General features: G+C 33.2%; 4 protein-coding genes and 1 long non-coding RNA gene across 7 annotated transcripts; 1 reads left to right on the top strand and 4 right to left on the bottom strand.

The window, feature by feature from the left end:
- Nucleotides 1–646: 646 nt before the first annotated feature.
- Nucleotides 647–3483, bottom strand: LOC106385906. Of its 3 annotated transcripts, none has more exons than XR_007329276.1 (4): nt 1892–3483; nt 1753–1796; nt 1563–1652; nt 647–1486 (listed from the first exon to the last, which is right to left on the bottom strand). It is a non-coding gene; the product is annotated as an uncharacterized LOC106385906 (long non-coding RNA). The 3 variants fall into 3 exon arrangements; XR_007329275.1 differs by having other exon boundaries at nt 1572–1652; XR_002656448.2 differs by having other exon boundaries at nt 647–1652.
- A 1858-nt stretch (nt 3484–5341) lies between these two features.
- Nucleotides 5342–6666, bottom strand: LOC111209302 (peptide methionine sulfoxide reductase A5). Its single transcript, XM_022709040.2, has 4 exons — nt 6203–6666; nt 6005–6117; nt 5784–5928; nt 5342–5700 (listed from the first exon to the last, which is right to left on the bottom strand). The coding sequence occupies exons 1-4, from the start codon at nt 6497–6499 to the stop codon at nt 5503–5505; spliced, it is 753 nt and encodes a 250-aa protein (XP_022564761.1). The 5' UTR covers nt 6500–6666; the 3' UTR covers nt 5342–5502.
- Nucleotides 6667–7983: 1317 nt separating this feature from the next.
- LOC125592899 (60S ribosomal protein L8-1-like) lies at nt 7984–8480 on the bottom strand. The gene has a single exon (XM_048768535.1). It carries the CDS (start codon nt 8406–8408, stop codon nt 8124–8126), a length of 285 nt encoding a protein of 94 aa, XP_048624492.1. The 5' UTR covers nt 8409–8480; the 3' UTR covers nt 7984–8123.
- A 5204-nt stretch (nt 8481–13684) lies between these two features.
- Nucleotides 13685–14542, bottom strand: LOC106399633 (protein SMALL AUXIN UP-REGULATED RNA 10-like). Its single transcript, XM_013840092.3, has one exon. It carries the CDS (start codon nt 14328–14330, stop codon nt 14004–14006), a length of 327 nt encoding a protein of 108 aa, XP_013695546.1. The 5' UTR covers nt 14331–14542; the 3' UTR covers nt 13685–14003.
- A 1071-nt stretch (nt 14543–15613) lies between these two features.
- Nucleotides 15614–16598, top strand: LOC125592454 (replication protein A 70 kDa DNA-binding subunit C-like). Its single transcript, XM_048767633.1, has 5 exons — nt 15614–15634; nt 15731–15998; nt 16077–16173; nt 16300–16388; nt 16510–16598. Exons 1-5 carry the CDS (start codon nt 15614–15616, stop codon nt 16596–16598), a joined length of 564 nt encoding a protein of 187 aa, XP_048623590.1.
- Nucleotides 16599–18630: the final 2032 nt, after the last annotated feature.

Raw genomic sequence — 18630 nt, 5'->3', positions numbered from 1 at the left:
TAATTTTATTTTTATTTTTTTACTTTAGTTATGTACAATCATGTTACACTTATGTATTTTTGTCTGGTTGTTTGTATTTTACTGAGTTCATCCAAACTATGCAAATATTTGTCTTTTTTACTTTCATTTTAATATAAAAATCATGATAGAGTTTTTTCCTATTATTATACCATATAGATAAATATCAACGTTATACAAAAATTATGATGCTTGGCAAAGAAATTGTATGTCCGTGTTGTTTTAATGTTTATTACTCTTATTTTTTTCTATAGGTTGTAGTTACTGAGTTAGTTATTGCGTAAGCTACTATATATTTATTTTACATTTGATTCACTATGTTCGTGTACTTAACATTTGAATCCATGTTCATTGTTTAGATTTTATCTGTGGTTTTGTCAAATAAATGGGTCATAATTGATATTTTATTGAAGGTGTTTTCTATCATATGTATCCATAACAATACAGTTGTCCATGCTGAACAAAATTACATGTTTGCAAATTTAGGCTATGATGGGGGACGTATAATGTTGATGTAAAGGGTGGCACTATTTTTTATTTACTTATGATTGTTTTCCTCACCTTTTTATTACTGTGAAAACGATTTCGCTAATTTTTTCATTCTAAGGTATTTTTTGTGTTAGATGAATTAAACAAATATTTTTCTTACTCAGTTAATTAATGATAAAATACTACTATTTGTTTTCCTCACGAAAAAGAAGAAGAAGTATTGTTGAAACAAAATGAATTATATACACACGCTTGGTTCAAAATAATCAAAGAAGTTGCAATCATTAAACTGGCAATTAGCAGGATTTTTCGCATTCAACATGTGTCACCAGCTTTTGTCTTGTTCTCTGGTCCACTCTTGTTCAGCTTAGAAGTAGGCTGTTTAGTTTTGCTGACAGCACCAGGCATGTCGGGTGATCATCACCTTCTCAGCGTGGACTTATGAAGGTTAGAGTTGGATTTATTTGAGCATTTTAATTTTGAATCCAGATACAACACAACCTGGTCTACAAAACGCTGAACAGGCGGACGTTGGTTGCCGTAAGAGATTCTGGGCACAGGGTGCTGGTGTAGAAGTTCCCTTGCACGCAGCTCTCCCACAATGCCTACAGAAGATAGTTGGCCAGTTTTTCACTTTTCAGCTCAAGCTCAATCACTTTTAACTTCCAAGCATCAGTCATTTACTGTTACCCTACTGGTTGGGAAGAGAGCGAGGAGGAGAACGAACATAACCGTCCAGCTTAAGCACATGTATTGAAAATGACAGCTGAAGTCGAAGAAACTTAAACATTTGTTTCTGCATAGAGTATTGATTAATTTTCAAAGTAAATCAACAGAAAATTCTAGCAAAAGTGTGTAACCTGTAAGTTTATCTGGTGATAAAATCTACTAAACCATTCAGGAGTTTAGTCCATGTTAGCCTAATCGATTCAAAGAAACCTTTACGATGAGTTCCTTGAATTTAAAATAGATTAGTAACCTGGAGGTTTATAAACACATCAATTAATGATCCGAGAAGGAATTTCTCAAGAATGGATTTAAAACTATAGAGGAACCTGAGTTACATTGTCGAGTACAGTAGCTGTCATTCTGAACTGATACTCTGCTCTGTCCCCTTCTCTGAACTGAGAATCCTTTAAGTATAGCTACATACACAAAGAAAACAGAGCATATGTTATGCAAGAAATCAGGGAACTGTAAGAGAAACATTTAGATTTGCTATGGTATAAGTTTTTTTGTAAGGACCGGTTTAGTCTATAAGCACCAATTGACCCTTGGACCAGCGTAGACTGCAAAATATTAAGTTGATTTTCAATTCCCAGCTTTCGAGAGATGAAGCAGAAATATGGAACAAATACAGCTAACGAAGTTGATTAATGGTTACCTTCTCATCGAGGAAGACGTGAGCTCTCGTCCTTTCTTCACATTCCTAGCCTCCCAAAACCGCAGAAGACGTGTAACAACTGCATTCTTATGGTACTCTTCTAGGGTTTTTAGGCTACTATAATTTGAAGAAGATTTGTGATTTCTCATGAGCACTTTGATATAGTAGCATCCGTTGATGTGGGAGGTGAGAAGTCGGCATTGAAGAACAGATAGTGGGGTTAATTGATTGCACCCATCATCAATAGGAGTTATTCCGTCACCAGAATGAAGGGGATCAGATTCGAGGGGGGCTACGCAGAGCAGAGAAGAACTCTGATCTGCACATTGTTGGTGGGCTTAAAATTTTAGTTTTTTCTGGGTTTAGATTATTTGAAAAGCCTAATATTAGATTTTTAGTTCGATACTTGATAGTTATTAAAGAGAGCACGACAGGTGTCAACAAATGCCCTATGCTAATAGATGACGTGGATTCATGAGGAGAGACTCAAGGCAACTTTATTGTATTAGATAACTTATTCATAACATAACTAATTTTAATTTAAACAAATGCACTTCTATATTATAAAAATACAAATAAGCTAATTCGTCTATTAAATTTAGTTTATGCAAATTAAATATTTGAAGTATTTAACCTTCAAAACACTTCGTAATATATATTTTTAATTTCTTTTTATAAATTATTTAAATGTTTCTAACTAATTATTATATTTATTAAATATATTTTTTCTGTTTTTTTTAAGCGTTACTTTGACATTTTGCTTGCTACAAAAAAAATGTCGTTTTAAAATTTCAATACAATTAATATTTATTTCCAAATGAATAATAACAGTAAAATGCATTGATCTAAGAAATGATTTAATTATCATAAATATCACCGTAAATTGTTTTTAAATGACATTTTTTATGAAACTGAAGAAATAAATAGTATTTAAATTATGTGTAATTGTCTAAAAGTGGGATGATTTTTATTAGTTGATTTTGCAAATAACACATGAGGTAAAAGTTAATTTCAAATAATATTTAAATAACTTTAATAAGATAGAAGATGGACGTCCAAATAATCTGTTTACAGGGAAACAAAGAACCTTATTCTATGCGAGTGATAAGGACGACAACACATGCAAACATTGCTGCGATAAGTATACAACCAATATTCCTGGGCAAAAGAATGAACCAAAACTTACATTCGAGATACTATCAATCGAAACCAAGACGAGGAGAATCAGGTGACATATATAGGCCATGTTCGTTTCTTCATTCAACTGAATCATTTGGCTGAAGCTGAGCGCGTTGTTCGTTTGGACACAAAAAACATCACTCATTCGAATGGATCAGTTGAATTATTTTCGAAAATTAGGTTGGATGGAGATGGTTCAGTTGAATGAACCGAAACGAAGCAGTTAGATGGAGATGATTCAGTCGAAATATCCAAATGTCGATTTTGCCCTTGAAAAAACTCAAATATTACAAACCTAATTTCATTTTTTTTCCGTCGTAGCTTTCTCTCTGCGACAAACTCAAATCTCAGTTTCTCTCTAGCCACCATGAAAGGAGCTTGAAGCTCTCACCTCACCATCTCTCTCTCTCTCTCTCTCTCTCTCTCTCTCTCTCTCTCTCTCTCTCTCTCTCTCTCTCTCTCTCTCTCTCTCTCTCTCTCTTCGTCCTCTCTCTCTAGCCACCATGAAAGGAGCTTGAAGCTCTCACCTCACCGTCGCTCTCTCTCTCTCTCTCTCTCTCGCCGTCTCTCTCTCTCTCTCATCCTCTCTCTCTCGCCGTCTCTTTCTCGCCGTCTCTCTCGCCGTCTCTTTCTCGCTGTCTATCTCATCGTCTCGTCATCTCTCTCACCGGTTTGATCTTCTTTTTCGTAGATCTATGCTTATATGTTTGAATTCGTTTATGGGTTTGCTTCTGTTTATGTTATGTATTGATTTCCCTTTTGAATTTGTCATGGGTTTATGCTTGAGAATGTGTTGAAATACTGATGGGTTTGCTTGGTTTGATTACATAAGTATGCTTCAAGTTTCTTGTTAGCTTAGCTTATCTCACTAGTAGCTTGTGAAATCTCATAGCTTGTGAATTATTTTATGGTATATGTTCTGCTTGTATTCATAAAGCAACATTGTGTTTTATGCTCTAATGAACTTGGTGGGTTTGCTGGATATTCATGGGTTTGCTGTGAAGAGTGTTCGTTAGGATTTATAAACATATATTTAGCTCTTGTTTCATAGGATTTATAAACATATCTTTAGCTCTCGTTTGGTCATGTGTTTTTGATAAACATATCTTTACGTATGTGTCTTAGAATGTTGTGTGCCTTATGGGTCTCTTGAGTTTAATGGTCGATCTTCAGTTCAATTCTTAGTTCATATTATGTGTGGTTTTCAATCACAGCATCTCTTGTGTGTTTATGTGCTCAAGAAACATTGACACTGACGAGGAAACTCTTTATATGGCAGGTTGTTTCTTGCAGTTTACTTGGATTGCAATGACATATGTCCCTGGTACTGATGTGAGTATATTTTAAATATTTGTATGCTTGTTGAATGCTTCTCTTAGTTTAGTTTAGTCTCTGGTATTGAATATTTGAATGGTTCTCTTAGTTTAGTTTAGTCTCTGGTATTGAATATTTGAATGGTTCTCTTAGTTTAGTTTAGTCTCTGGTATTAAATATTTGAATGTTAGTCCCTGGCATGGACTGATGAGCAAACCCGGTTCTACCTCAAACTGAGAGTTGAGGAGAAGCTGAAAGGAAATGAAAGAAAAGGAAATCTTAATGAAGTTGAGAGGACTTTTGGTGTTTGGAAAGCCAAGTGGAGAGTTTTAGACAGAAAGCGTCCCAAGTATGAGTTGAAGAAATGGATAAAGATTGTGACAGCAACCATGGCCCTCCACAACTTTATTCGAGATTCACAACATGGAGATACTGATTTTTCTTATTGGGAAGGAGTGGAATCATATGAACAGCATGGTGATGATCAAGAAGAGCATGTTGGATACATTCCGCAGGGTGATAGACTGATGGAGAGTGTGTGTCACTGTATTACTATGGAGATGGCAAGAGGAACTAGACTTCCATACTAGACATTTTTTAAATTTCAGTTTTATAAACATTATTGTTGGCATTTGAATATCTACTTTATTTGAATATCTACTTTGAACTGTTTGAAAGTTTATTAAAATTTGAATATCTACTTAGAGTTGTTTGAAAGTTTATTAAAAAATTATTAAAATTTGAGTCTATTTTATAAATAAAGTTATATGAAATTTATATGAAATAAAAATTTATAAATGTCAAAATGCTAATTTTAAAATAATTTCAGTGTAAATATATTTTAGAATGAATAATAAAATTTTCTGTAGTTAAAATTGATATCAAATATATGATTAAATCAAAACATGGGTATATATGTAATTTGGTTATTAAACTCATTTGAATGATTCATCTAAATGGAGAAACAAACATAAAATTCATTCAAATGGTTCATTCAAATGACTCATCCAAATGGAGAAACAAACATGACCAAAAATTTGAATGGATCATTTAGATGGAGCACATAGATGGATCAGCTGAATGGATTCATCTAAACGAAGAAACAAACAGGGCCTATATTAGATGTCTTTCAAGACCGGCCAACCTTTTCTAATAATCTCGTTTACTCTAGAGTCAATTTGTTTCTGGACTCTTGGTGGGCAGAGCTCTGCTGCATAACCGTTTAGCTTTGTGGCTAGAGCTGATCTCTCGAGCTCTTCTTCTGCCATGTTTCCAATGAGCTGAAGAAGGAATGGATGCTGTTTCAGCTCAAACTTCTACGTATTCAAAATCACAGAAACTCAATGGATTAACAGCTGAAGGAGTTGTTGTTTAAAGCAAATGGAAGATAAAGATGAACCTGATGGTCAGGCTCAGCGCGATAAAACGTTCCTAGCTGTTGAATTTGGGTAGTGACGATGCTGCTTCTTGATTTAAGCTGCTCTCTTTCTTTGCTAATAGTAGCCAACCTCAACTCTTCCGTAGAATTAGTGAAAATAATGGATCTGTGTCAAAAAAAAAAAAGATTCGGATCTTTTTAGCTTTTGTACTAATTCAGATAACTCAAGAAAATGTAGTTACCTGTATTGATTACCGACATCAGGGCCTTGTCCAAACACTTGTCTGGAATCATGACTAGACCAGAATACATCTAAGAGCTGACGATAACCAACTACCCTTGGATCATATTCAACCTGTGACTCACACAAACCTAATAATAAGATAATCTATAAATACCAAATCGAACAACATGGTGAGATCAAAGCTCAGACTAGGAACCTGAACAGACTCGGCGTGATCACCCAGCTTTCTATACTCCGGATTCACCTTCGTTCCGCCGGAGTAACCGGCTGTCGTTCGCACGACGCCGTTTATACAGCCGAACGCCGTCTCCGATCGCCAGAAGCTTCCCAGAGCGAAGACAGCCGATTTCAAGGGACGATCGGGAGAATCAACGACGGGATCTGAGATCTGATTCGATAATCTGATGGATACGGTCTTGTCGAGCAGAGAGATGTATAAGAAGAGGATCGCGAAAGGAGACAAGGAAAGGATTGTCATCTGTGATGAAGCCATTACAGAGTCCGTCGTCTTCTCTAACTGTCGAACCTCTCCACATGAATGAAAGCCTTGTTGAGTCGCTCAAAAGTCACTCCTGAAATTCATTAGCCAACCTGAAAAGTCTTCAAGTCCCTCTGTCTTATTCAGAAGGGTCCTCCTTTGTATGATTTTTTCTTTTTGATAATTTATTTGCGGTTCGGTTTGGTTGTCCGCTATAATGAACCAAACTAAAAGCGATCGAACCAAAATAAATTTGCTTTGTAAACTAAACTCTAGGCCCGGGCATTTTACCCGGATCCGATCTTTTTATCCTATTGGATCTTGTTGTGAAGGATTCTACCCGACCCGAACCCGAGACCCGAGTGGAGTACCCGAAAACCCGAAACTTCTACTATATATTAGGTTTATATGGATGCTTCAGTTTATTTTTGGTATTATGGGTATTTTTTTAAGTTTCAAATTTTAGTTTTTGGGTATGGTTTTGGGCAGTGTTTTTAAAACCGGACCGACCCGATAGTTGGACCGGGTTCGACCATGAACCGGTTATATAGCCGGGTTGGTCTAGTAATTGGTTCGACCATGAACCGGCCACATAGCTGGATTATATTTCAAAATTATTAAACCAATAAAAACCACTAAAACTATCAAAAATCTATAAACCATCCATATAAACAAAAAACTAATTTATATTTATAATATTTTATGTTCAAAATTGATTATTATTTTAACTATGCATCATGTTTACTAATATTATTTTTATATTTACATACTAAAAAAATATTAAACCATATTATTGAACCAGGTTTGACCCGGTCGAACCATATTGAACCGTGACCCAAAATATTTCCGGTTCAGCTTCCGGTCCGGTTTTAAAAACACTGGTTTTGGGTTTCTGATAAAAAAAATTAGATTTTCAAAAATATAATTCGGATAATCAGATAAAATTTCAGATATTTTTCATGTCACCGGATCGGATTTTAGATAAAAATTATCATATTTTTTGAGTATTTAAATATTTTTAGGTATTTTTCTGTGTGTTTTAGGTATTTTTTATGTTGGACCCGACATGACCCGAACCGAACCCGATCCGTAACCGGACCGAATCCGAATTGACAAACTATAATTATCTTATTGGGTCCAACTATCTAAAACCCGACCTGACTCGGACCCGAGAAGACCCAAACTGAAAATTTCAAATTATCCTATCGGGTTCTAAACTCTTATACCCGAAGAATCCGGATCCGCAACAACCCGACCTGAATGCCCAGGCCTACTAAACCCCAACAATCGGCTCACGCGAAATAAAGCATGTACAGCTCACGTAGCGGCGAATTTGCCAATGTCGAAATAGTGAAGAGATTTGGAGAAAGGTCCAGCGGTTAGATGCAGTTTGAATATTCTATTTGTGTCCTTGATGGAAAGCTCAGCTTCTCATACTCTATCTACCTGATCTCTTCTTAGTCAGATATTAAACAAGTCTTGATTTTAATGACGAGAGATTTGGGAAATGAAATTTGCAAATGCATAATATAAGCATCGATAGAGAGAAACAGACTCTAGACAAAGATTTTAAGAACGCAACCAAAGACCAAAAGGAAACACCAGCAAAACTCAAACAAATATATATCTTAATGAAAATCTAGTCAGCCTTGGCAGCAGAAGCAGCAGCTTGACCTCTTAGACGACCAGTTCTCCTAGCAGCAATAAGACCAACCTTCTGTCCTGGTGGTGCATCACGCCTAACCGTACTCGCGTGACCAATGTGCTGATGGTTACCTCCTCCATGAGGATGCTCCACTGGATTCATAGCCACACCACGAACCTTAGGCCATGAGTTCCTCTTCGCACGGTACTTGTGGTACGCGTTTCCTGCCTTGAGCATCGGCTTCTCTGTTCTTCCACCACCAGCAACTTGACCAATCATGGCCCTGCATCCACTCGGGACAATCTTCTTCGATCCAGATGGCAACTTGATCTTGTCAATACATATAATCAATTCAATATTGTGCCAAATCAAGTATCAAAAGTAGAATCTTTGGCAAACTGACTCCAAAATTTAATTTTCACCAAAATAACCGAACCGGGCAAACCAAAAATTTGGGTTTTGGGTTCGGTTATCAGTTTGTTTCAGCAATAGGTTAATTCGTTTTTTTTTTATAAATTCTAATCAAACCATAACAAATCTAAACCACGATTCCGAACCAAACTAACCGGACCAACTAAACTTCAAGTCAAAATAATCCAATTGAACCAAAAAATTGAATTTCTATCCGAACCGGCAGGCCAAATGTGATAAGCATCTAAAAGACTAAAGATCTTCACCAAACAATCTCAACATAATGGTTCCTGGATAGCAGACACAAACCTAGTAGTATCATTATCCGGGTTGTGAGAGATAACGATAGCGCAATCTCCAGAAGCTCTAGCGAGCACACCACGATCACCGACATGATGCTCGACGTTGCAGACAACAGCCCCTTCAGGAATAGCTCTAAGCGGGAGGACATTTCCGACAACAAGAGTGGCTTTCTTACCGCAGTACAAGAAATGTAATCGTTTCAAATCTATGATGTCAACAATGTTATCATGTTTGATGCATAAACACCAAAATAACAACAATATTTGGAGAGAATAAATAATACATTAAAATAGTAATATTTTTATATCGTTAACTAGCATTTATAACATGTACACATCAATGTCGAGAAGACAATGCATAAACTCAAGATCAAAACTGGAACTATGGGCAAGCTAGTTTTTGAGCAGACCAGACAATGCACCTTTGTTTGGTCTTAGTATTTTAGTTTCATGTTCTTGCAATGTAAAACCCAGACAAGGTGATAGTTATGAGCTTGTTGAACTAGACATGTGAACATTTTTATAATATACAAGAATGACCAAGAATGAGAGACTAAGTGAGAGAGAGAGAGTCAAAACTATATACAATATATGACTTGTATCCACTTCATCTGATCTATTGTTGAAAAAAAAAAAACATTTTAAGGTATGAAGGAGATTAATGTGAGTAAATAGGCCTGGGAATAATATCTGTAACCTGAAATCCGAACCGAACTCGAACTGAAAACCCGATTCATATCTGGTCCGAAATGTAAAAAATACCCGAATGAGTCTTGTAAGGTGGTACAAAACATATCTGAACCCGAAGTGTTATTAACCGAACCCGAAAGGGTAACCCGTAAAACCGAAAAAACCGAAAAATCCAAAAAAATATCCGAAGAAACCGATCCGAATGTCCAAAATAATATACAATATAATTATATGAAACATGAATATATACTTCAAATATTCAATTTCATATTTATTTTGATATGTTATCTAACAATAAGTATTTAAATTTTAATTAACTATCTTAAATACTTAATTATATATAAATAAATATATATTTCTTATGTTTTACTTTTAAATTTTAGATTATATTTCAGGTATATCCGAACCGATCTGATATAACCCGAATCCGAATGATATATAAGATTACTTTATGGGTTCTATGATGTGATACAAAACCGATCCGAACCCAATGTGTTATATCCGAACCCGGCCCGTACTTGCAAATCTACTAGAATGGGACCTTGTAGGTGTTATAAAAGAGAACCAAAATCCGAAAAACCCGATCCGAACGCCAACGGTTACCCGAACGCCTAGGCCTATGAGTAAACATGTCTTGCATGATTTAATTCTGTATGACATTATACCAATTTAATTCTGTATGACATGATAGTTCAGTGGTTATGGATGTTATCAAATACATAATTTATATTTCGGGAAGGATAATGACACATCAAATTAATTAACTAAACTAATATGTTACGGAAGATTATTTTATCTTTTGTAACTGAGTATTTTATCAAATACATAATTTCCAAGGATAATGACACATCAAATTAATTAACTAAACTAATATGTTACGGAAGATTCTTTTATATTTTGTAACTGAGTTAAGGGCTTATAAATAAAGGGAACTAGAATTTGATCGCGCCTCCGCGCAGGTATATTTTTTTTAAAAAATATGTTTCTATTTGTTTTTCATGTCAATAATATTAGGGCTGAAAAAAATATCTGAATCTGAAGAACCAAATCGATCCAAATCCAAAAAGTAGTATCAAACCCGTACCGAAATTGATTAAATATCTGAATTATTCAATTTTGGTTTTTGGAAAACTGAAATCGAATCCGATCCAAATTGAAGTATTTCGGGTACCCGAATGTATTCGAAATAGATTTATATACTTATATATTAATTATTTTTAGATGTAATGTATATAAAAACATCTAGAATATACATGATACTTTTAAGTTGGTTTAAATACTTGAAAATATATACAAATAATCAATTGTAAATATCAAAGTAAAAGTATACTTAAAACACCAAAAATATTTAAAATAATTATTGATTCTCTATCCAAATATTTGCACTAAACTAATTTATATGTTAAGTTTAGGTATCATGACATATGTTATTCAAATTTATATTTAATATATTATTTTGTTTATAGTTTTTGTGAAATTTAAAGATTATAATGAATTTTAAAATTTTAAAATTAATTTAAATGAGTTATCCGAACTCGAATTGAACCCGCAAAAATCCGAAGCGTACCCGAACTGAAATTTAGAAATATTCGAATGGGGCTGTAATCTTTGACCCCAGAAATCCGAAACCCAAACAGACCTGAACCGAATCCGATTAGGTACCAAATCGATAGTTTCTCATAATATAATAGACTTCTAATTTTTCTTAAAAATATAAGTCCATTACTCTTCTTTTTTGTAGTATACTATCTATGTTTCCAAACAAACCTTTTTTTTAACTGTAATATATGTTTCCAAACAAACCTCTTTTTTTTTCTTTAAAACTGCAATCCATGTTTCCAAACAAACTTTTTTTAAAGTTGCAATCTATGTTTCCAAACGAACTTTAAAAAAAAAATTGATATCTATATTTCCAAACAAACATAATTTGTACTTGAGTTTTAATAAGATAGTTGTGTTTGGTAGACCTTTTTTTTATTAATCTGGAGATATTCTAAACCCATGGAAAGACTCAGACTAATTCTCAAAGTGAGGTGTAGCCCACGGAAAGTTCCTCTCTCCGGGCATTCAAACAGGTTCTAAGGCATGGGTCCATGTTAAGTATCAGGATAATTGTGACTTAGTTTCGCGCAACAGATGGATCAAAGCTGAAACGTGTTAGCGTCCCAGCCCCACATTCTTACCATCCGACCACAATCACCAAGTCAAAAGTGTTGATCCATGATCTCTTTAGTTTAATGTACATCAAGTGTTTGTATCAATAGCGAGAATTTTATGGCGCAGAAAAAGTTTTCACCAGTTTAACATATATTTTATTAATTAGATGAAAACAATTAATCATATTTTATTTGTTTTACTCTCATTTATGTTCAAGTAAAGCATATTGTTTATTTTTAAGTAATCAAAAATATCTTCGTTGCTTACCATTTTTCTCTTTGTTTGTTTTTTTTGAGAAAGGGCTAATTTTTCTCTTTGTTACCCTATTTAAATTACTCTCAGTTACTTTGAGTTCACCAGACACACCGTAGAAATATGAAACATACGGTAACTGATAGTTCGAGAATTGTATTACTAAATAAAAAAAGAATAAAATATTTGAGAACCACTCTAGAATAACACTAAACAAATATTTATTCCAAAATAGCATATAAGAAAAAGTTTTCTCAAAATAATATTAACTAATTAAATATATATAAATCAATAGGTTGGGCTAGTGGTGCTTGAGAGATAACCTCGATATGGCTATCCCGCAGTTCGATATCCGTTGGCTACCCGAACTGCTTTAAATGATAAGAATACGTGGATGCTACGGGATTCGTGGAATTACTCGACTGACTTCGGTCACCGAATCCTCACAATTATCATATATATATATATATATATATTATTTTGATTTAATGATTAAGGTTTAATATTTAACAAATAAGATTAGGATAAGGATTTAGAGTGAAATCATTTAATTATTTTTCTCATTAATTAATGCTATTTTGAAACAATTATTACTCCATATGTTTCACAATAACTGTCACTTTAACATTTTTTATTAAAAAAAAATCATTTTACAATTTCAATGCAAATTATATTTATTTTCAGCTAAAAATTAATTGAAAACTACATTGATTTTATAAATAATTTTATTTATCTCAAATACTATTGGTCAGAGAGATATCATTAATAACAACTTACATATATTTCCGCCATTTTCTTAATCTGTGTGAAAAATGTCAAAGTGACACATGTATTTCCGCCACCTTCTTAATTTTGTTATAATTTATTTTATTATATAAAAAGATATGTTCCAAATATTTTGTGAATAAAATATTTTAGATTGTAGCTTTTTATTTAGTAAAGATAAAACCTAAGATTGCCAAACAGGTAATTTGGCCTAATATATAAACATGCTCCAAATTTTCGTCTTATTTATAATATGTGTGCATATGTGCGCAATGAAAGAATTATTTGTTTGAAACGCTTTAGTTTATTTTAACAGATACGGAAATAGCTTGCATTTGAAACATAATACCTTACAATTTGACAAATTTATTTAAATTCTAAAGAATTTCAATTTTACCACAAGTTTGGTACCACTTTTTAAATTTACCTATTTTCATAGATACTTTAAGTGTTATAAAACGTAAAATTTAATGTTTAAAAATAATTAATAAATGTTTAAACATAACTTATTAAAATATTCATAGAAGTTTACAAACCCAACCCACCTACTAAATAATAAACTCTAAGAAATAATCAATTAACCATAAACCTAAATGTTAGAAATTTTTTGATTGGGTGTCTTTTTTAAAAGTGGCTGTCAACTTATGGTATTTTAAACAATTTCTCTTAAATTCTTTAGATATTTTTTTCTAAATTCATGAAACTCGATTCTAAGTTTTACCAATACCCGAATTCATAAGAGTTTTGTCAAAGTATACAGTATACTTTGGATAATATTGTATATACACATACCGAAGTACAATATTGACCTTTTTTCATTCTGATATACACAATCATAATTTTATAGATGACAACTATGATAGTCGTACTTATTATCCCTTTCTACTATTTTTGGAGTAGAGACTTTTTTTTTTTTTTTTTTTTTGCTAAAATTTGGCAGTAGAGACTATATTGAAAGGTGTTTATATACATACCTAGTTAATGACACGGATTCAAACCTGAATTATTGATTTTGGAACATTTATATATTGTGGATTATTAAAGAACATGTAGATTTTTTTTTAATTGATCACAACGTATTTATAGAAGTTAACTAGCTACTCCTCTCAAGATCACCGGCTAACCTTTCACGCCGACTTGAGGGAAAAAAGACTCCAACTATTACAAATTTTCGTCTTCGAAAGAAAAAAAAGAACCAAAAAAACCCAACCCGCGGGTTGATGCCTTGCTAACACGGATCTTCTTCTGGTCATCACGTAGCTATTAGTCAGCTTTCTTGGATATTTTAGATCGAACTTTATCTGAACATGGAGATCAGAGACCTGAAGAACCCTTCATCACAGGGTATGATAAGACCCATATTATGGTCAAAACCAAACTCTTCCTCGGCTAGTCGGAGCAACGTTTGAAACTCGGAGTATTCGAGCCACGAGATGGGAACGATGTAGCGACTTCGGTTTGGTCCAACATAAACCGGAAAATGACCTTTTGGCACGTCTTGTGGAAAACTATCATCTTCTTGATTATAGTAGCAACCGTTGACGTTCTTCTTCTTCCCTAGACTCGAGCATCTCTTTAAGATTTGCTTGATCGATGTTGCTTGAGATGACCTCTTTATTGTCATTATTTAATTTTTAATCTTTTCCTTTTTCTCTGAAACTTGGGTTTTGTTTGAAGAAATGTTATGGACGTTAGAGGTACATGGTGAAGTATTTATAATATATGGAGTATGGACAGTTTGGAATGTTAATAAATTGATGGAAAAATAATCCCCTATATATTAAAGGAGAAACATTTTTAAGTTATGACTTTGTAATCAGTGCTTAGGTGTCAGTTTCACAGGGCTTCTCAGAGTCTCTAATTAAAAAACTTAGATCTTACTAGAGAAAATACATTTTTTGTTACATTGGACCTCCCTTACCATAATTACACATTCCATAACATTACTAATTTAAAACGTGGAAGCAATAACTAACGTGCATCCTCTATATAATTATAATAACTGTCTAACCAAGTCACCTTTACAAAATAATATAACGGTTTCAAGTTTATAAAAATTATCGTGCATGCTTTGTTACTACCATACATGTTTATATGGTATATGTTCTTAGTATTTCTTTGTCTGGATCAGAAAAGTTTCTGGATTTCAACCTTAAACATAGTTAACGTACAATCTATAACATGTGTAATTTACATTTATAAGTTATTGTCGTTGTCATATAGTCATTTTTTCGTTTTCTAAAGTCTAATAATGTTTGTGTTCGAATTTTCTAATCAAATTATTTTCTGTTATAGTTTATACAATCGGGCTTCAGTAATAAATATAAAATCCTTCTTAGACTGCGGATGCTTTGTTTTTTTGGTCCTTTCTAAACGCAATTTTCCTTCCGTGTGACAAGCATTGATCTCAATAAGCCTTATTGTCCACGTTTAGCATTAATAACTCATAAATTGTTATTAGTGGCATTTATTTTACTTGGAGTATTGTCCAAGTTAACGCATTCAATTTTCCATTATTACATGACATTAAATGGGTCAATAATATGGTACATACATCTATTACAATGCGGTAAGCTCAATATACAAAATACATTATTTCCTTAATAACAGAGATGCTTAATTTACATATGGCATTCGACTTAATTTATATATGAAAATTTAGATCGGCTTAATATCGCTAGGTTTGACTATAAAAGAGGTGACCCGTTCTCTGCTTTTCTTTCATCATTCCTCTTCATCTCTATAACCCAATAATACTCCATAACAACTTTCAGACTTCTCTAATGGCCGGCTTTAACCCAGTTGCTGATCTGAAACCCTTCAAATCAATGTGGAAGATCAGGATGAAGATCATACGCCTTTGGAAACAGTTTACTGCTTCTGGTGGTTTAACCATAGTCCATAGAGATGGTTCTTATTGATGGTAATGTGAGTTTTTATAAAACTCTATTTAATCGTTTCTTTTGGTCTGTTATGTCCATATTTATTTTGTACTTATTCTTAATGTCGTGTATATTTATACAGGGTGATAAGATTCATGCAACTGTGAAGAAAGAATTGGTTAACCAGTTCGATATCTTTCTTGCTGAAGGGAAAACAAAGATGATGATCAACTTATCACTAAATCACTCATGTGGCTCCTACAGAACAACAAATCATCTTTACAAGATCAGTTTCCTTGCGACTACCCGTGTCAAAATCTGTGAGGATTTGCCAAGAGCTATTAATGGGTTTCAACCTGTTAATTACCGTGAGATTCTTGATGGTACACTCAACTCGGATCATTTGGTTGGTAAGTAATTATTTCTGTCAGTTTTGTTCTAGCTATTATTCTACGATTATAATTATAATATAAATTCCCGTTCTGCAGATGTCATAGGCCAGGTAGTGGAAGTTAGCCAAGTTGATGTGTTGTCGGTGAATGGAAAAGATACCCAGAATATTACTTTGGAACTACGTGATCTTGAGTAAGACAATTATTCTAAACCATGATCCCTTTTCTATATTGATTAGTACATACCAATTTTGAGTGTATATGATTTCGTTTTGATTTATTTTGCAATATTAACTATTACATTTTTTATTTTTCGTAGGGATGTTCGTCTTCCACTTGTGTTGTGGGGAAGCTTTGCTTCTGATGTGAGTAATGCGATGCAGACCCGTCGTGATGAAGCACTAATTTGTGTGTTGAGATTTGGGAAGATAAAAGTATGAAAAGGTACGTATATTTAATGTCGTTTGTTTTGTATACTACTATGTATAAGGTTTATCTCTTTTACTAATTCCTGTCCATCTTTGTGCAGATGATCGTAGCATTTCAAATGCGTATAATGTTTCAGATGTCAGTTTGAATCCATACATGACTGAGGTTGAAGAGTTTAAATCTAAGTAAGTTACAAAGGGAGTGTGAATATATTATAATGATAATCCTTTCACATGCGCATATTTTGCTATTCATGGATCCGACAGCTAAATTTCCAAGTTCTGATGATATTGATCGGATAATATTATTGTAAGTTTAATATTATTGAGGAAACCTTTATTTTATAATGTGAATATCATGTAGACAGGGTTTATAAACAATTTTCATTGGTAATGTTAATTTTTGTTTTCCAGGATTCCATTCACTACACTTTGAGTCTAAAGCAAGAGAGCTGAAGACTTTGATTTACTATCTTATGCAAGTTCTATGTCTGCTTTTAGTTTGGGTTTTTTTATATTAAGATTTTGGTTTTGGATTTTATTATATTAAGGTTTTAGTTTTGGATTTTTTTATATTACAACGTATGTGTTTTAGAAGGTTAAAGAACTTTCAATTGCTGTACGCTGCAACTGTTTTTTTTTCAAGTGTTATAAGCCTTATATTATACTTGAATCTACTCTTACCTTCAATTAAAGAATCTCTGATGTCCAATTTTTTTTTTTTGATGAATCTCCTTCTTTTCAAGAGGCTACCGCTCAGGCACTTCATGAGTTCCTTGGGCATCTGAATCTAATTATGCACATACGAAAAACTTGGATAATCAATTTAATCTATACAAAAGAAGCATAAATAGATCAGCATACCTAAGATCTGAACAGTTTTTTTCTGGGTTTGCACCTTCAATTAAATGAATCGCCTTTGCTTGGAGTAAATCACGGGATAGGAGTTCGTTCGCGAAGACGGTCTTCCCAAATACATAAATCGAAGACCCGTTTGGAGGAGATTTTAATTCAGAGAAAGGAAAGGAAGTCAAAGAACGACTTGAATCTGTTTAGCTTTGTTTATGACATGAATCGAAATCGGGACAAAAAGTGAAGCGGATCGATTTCGTTCTTGCCGTAAACTTTATCCACCTTTAGTCTTATTTTTTATTCTTTTTTTATTAAGTTGAGCAAAATTATTTAAAACAAAAAACATAAAATCCAACCCAATGTGACTGAACTTAAACGCAGCCCACTGGGAACAATTAAAAATAAAACGCCAAACCCACTTATGTTGAGCCAACTTAATTTATCTTTGCAATATTCCAGAAGACAAATTCTAATTTTTTCAGTCAATAAACTATTAATACATTCAAAACCGATAAGTATGGTTTATGTATCATATTATAAGCTTATATACTAACTCACGCATATATAATTTAAACATGTAAAATAACTATCTCATCCCGCGCAAGGCGCGGGTTACTACCTAGTATATATTAATATGTACAGAGACATAGTAGGCTTTTATAATTAGTTGAGTATATAACAATATAGATAACAATTAATTGTCTTTGATTACTTCTGACGTTGACCAAAGCAGTGAATATATTATAGGTATTATTAAATGTATGTTCAAACATTTACATGTATATATAGATATGCATTAGTATGAATGCACAATAATATTCTTTTCTTATTTGTTAATTTACTAATAGATCATAATTTTAATTATTATTAGTAATATATCATATTTAGGTTGCTTAGTTATGACGTTAAAAACTATGGTTTTTTTGCAAAATTGACCTAAAACTCAAAGTCAAACACAAAACTAACTTTCTTTTTTTTTGAAAATTAATTTCGCCCTATTCACCCCACAAGTTCATATAATTCACGAAAATGCAATCAATTTTTTTTTTTCGAAAACGACATTTTTACTCTCTCACCCGCATCATCTTCAAGTAATTACAAGATTGTCATTGTCATCAATACCCCAACCACCAAGAACAACCAATTTGAAGCTCTTAATGCTCCCAAAATCGATTTACCCTTCTTCTTTCTTCATTCTTATGAACTAAACACAACATCTCTCTCACTTTCTCTCCACATTCAGCTAAAAAACCAAAGATTTTGATTCTACATTTTTTATGGTTCATAGAGTCATAGAAGCTAACGATTCTGGGTGGGTCACTTTCGTTTGAGATTCTGTGTGCTTGGAGAAGCCTTATGTGTGCTAAGGA

Source organism: Brassica napus, chromosome C9 (genome assembly GCF_020379485.1).
Source record: "Brassica napus cultivar Da-Ae chromosome C9, Da-Ae, whole genome shotgun sequence".
NCBI classification, from domain to species: domain Eukaryota; kingdom Viridiplantae; phylum Streptophyta; class Magnoliopsida; order Brassicales; family Brassicaceae; genus Brassica; species Brassica napus.
Note: the sequence above shows the minus strand (reverse complement) of the source record. Positions and strands in the feature narration are given on the sequence as shown.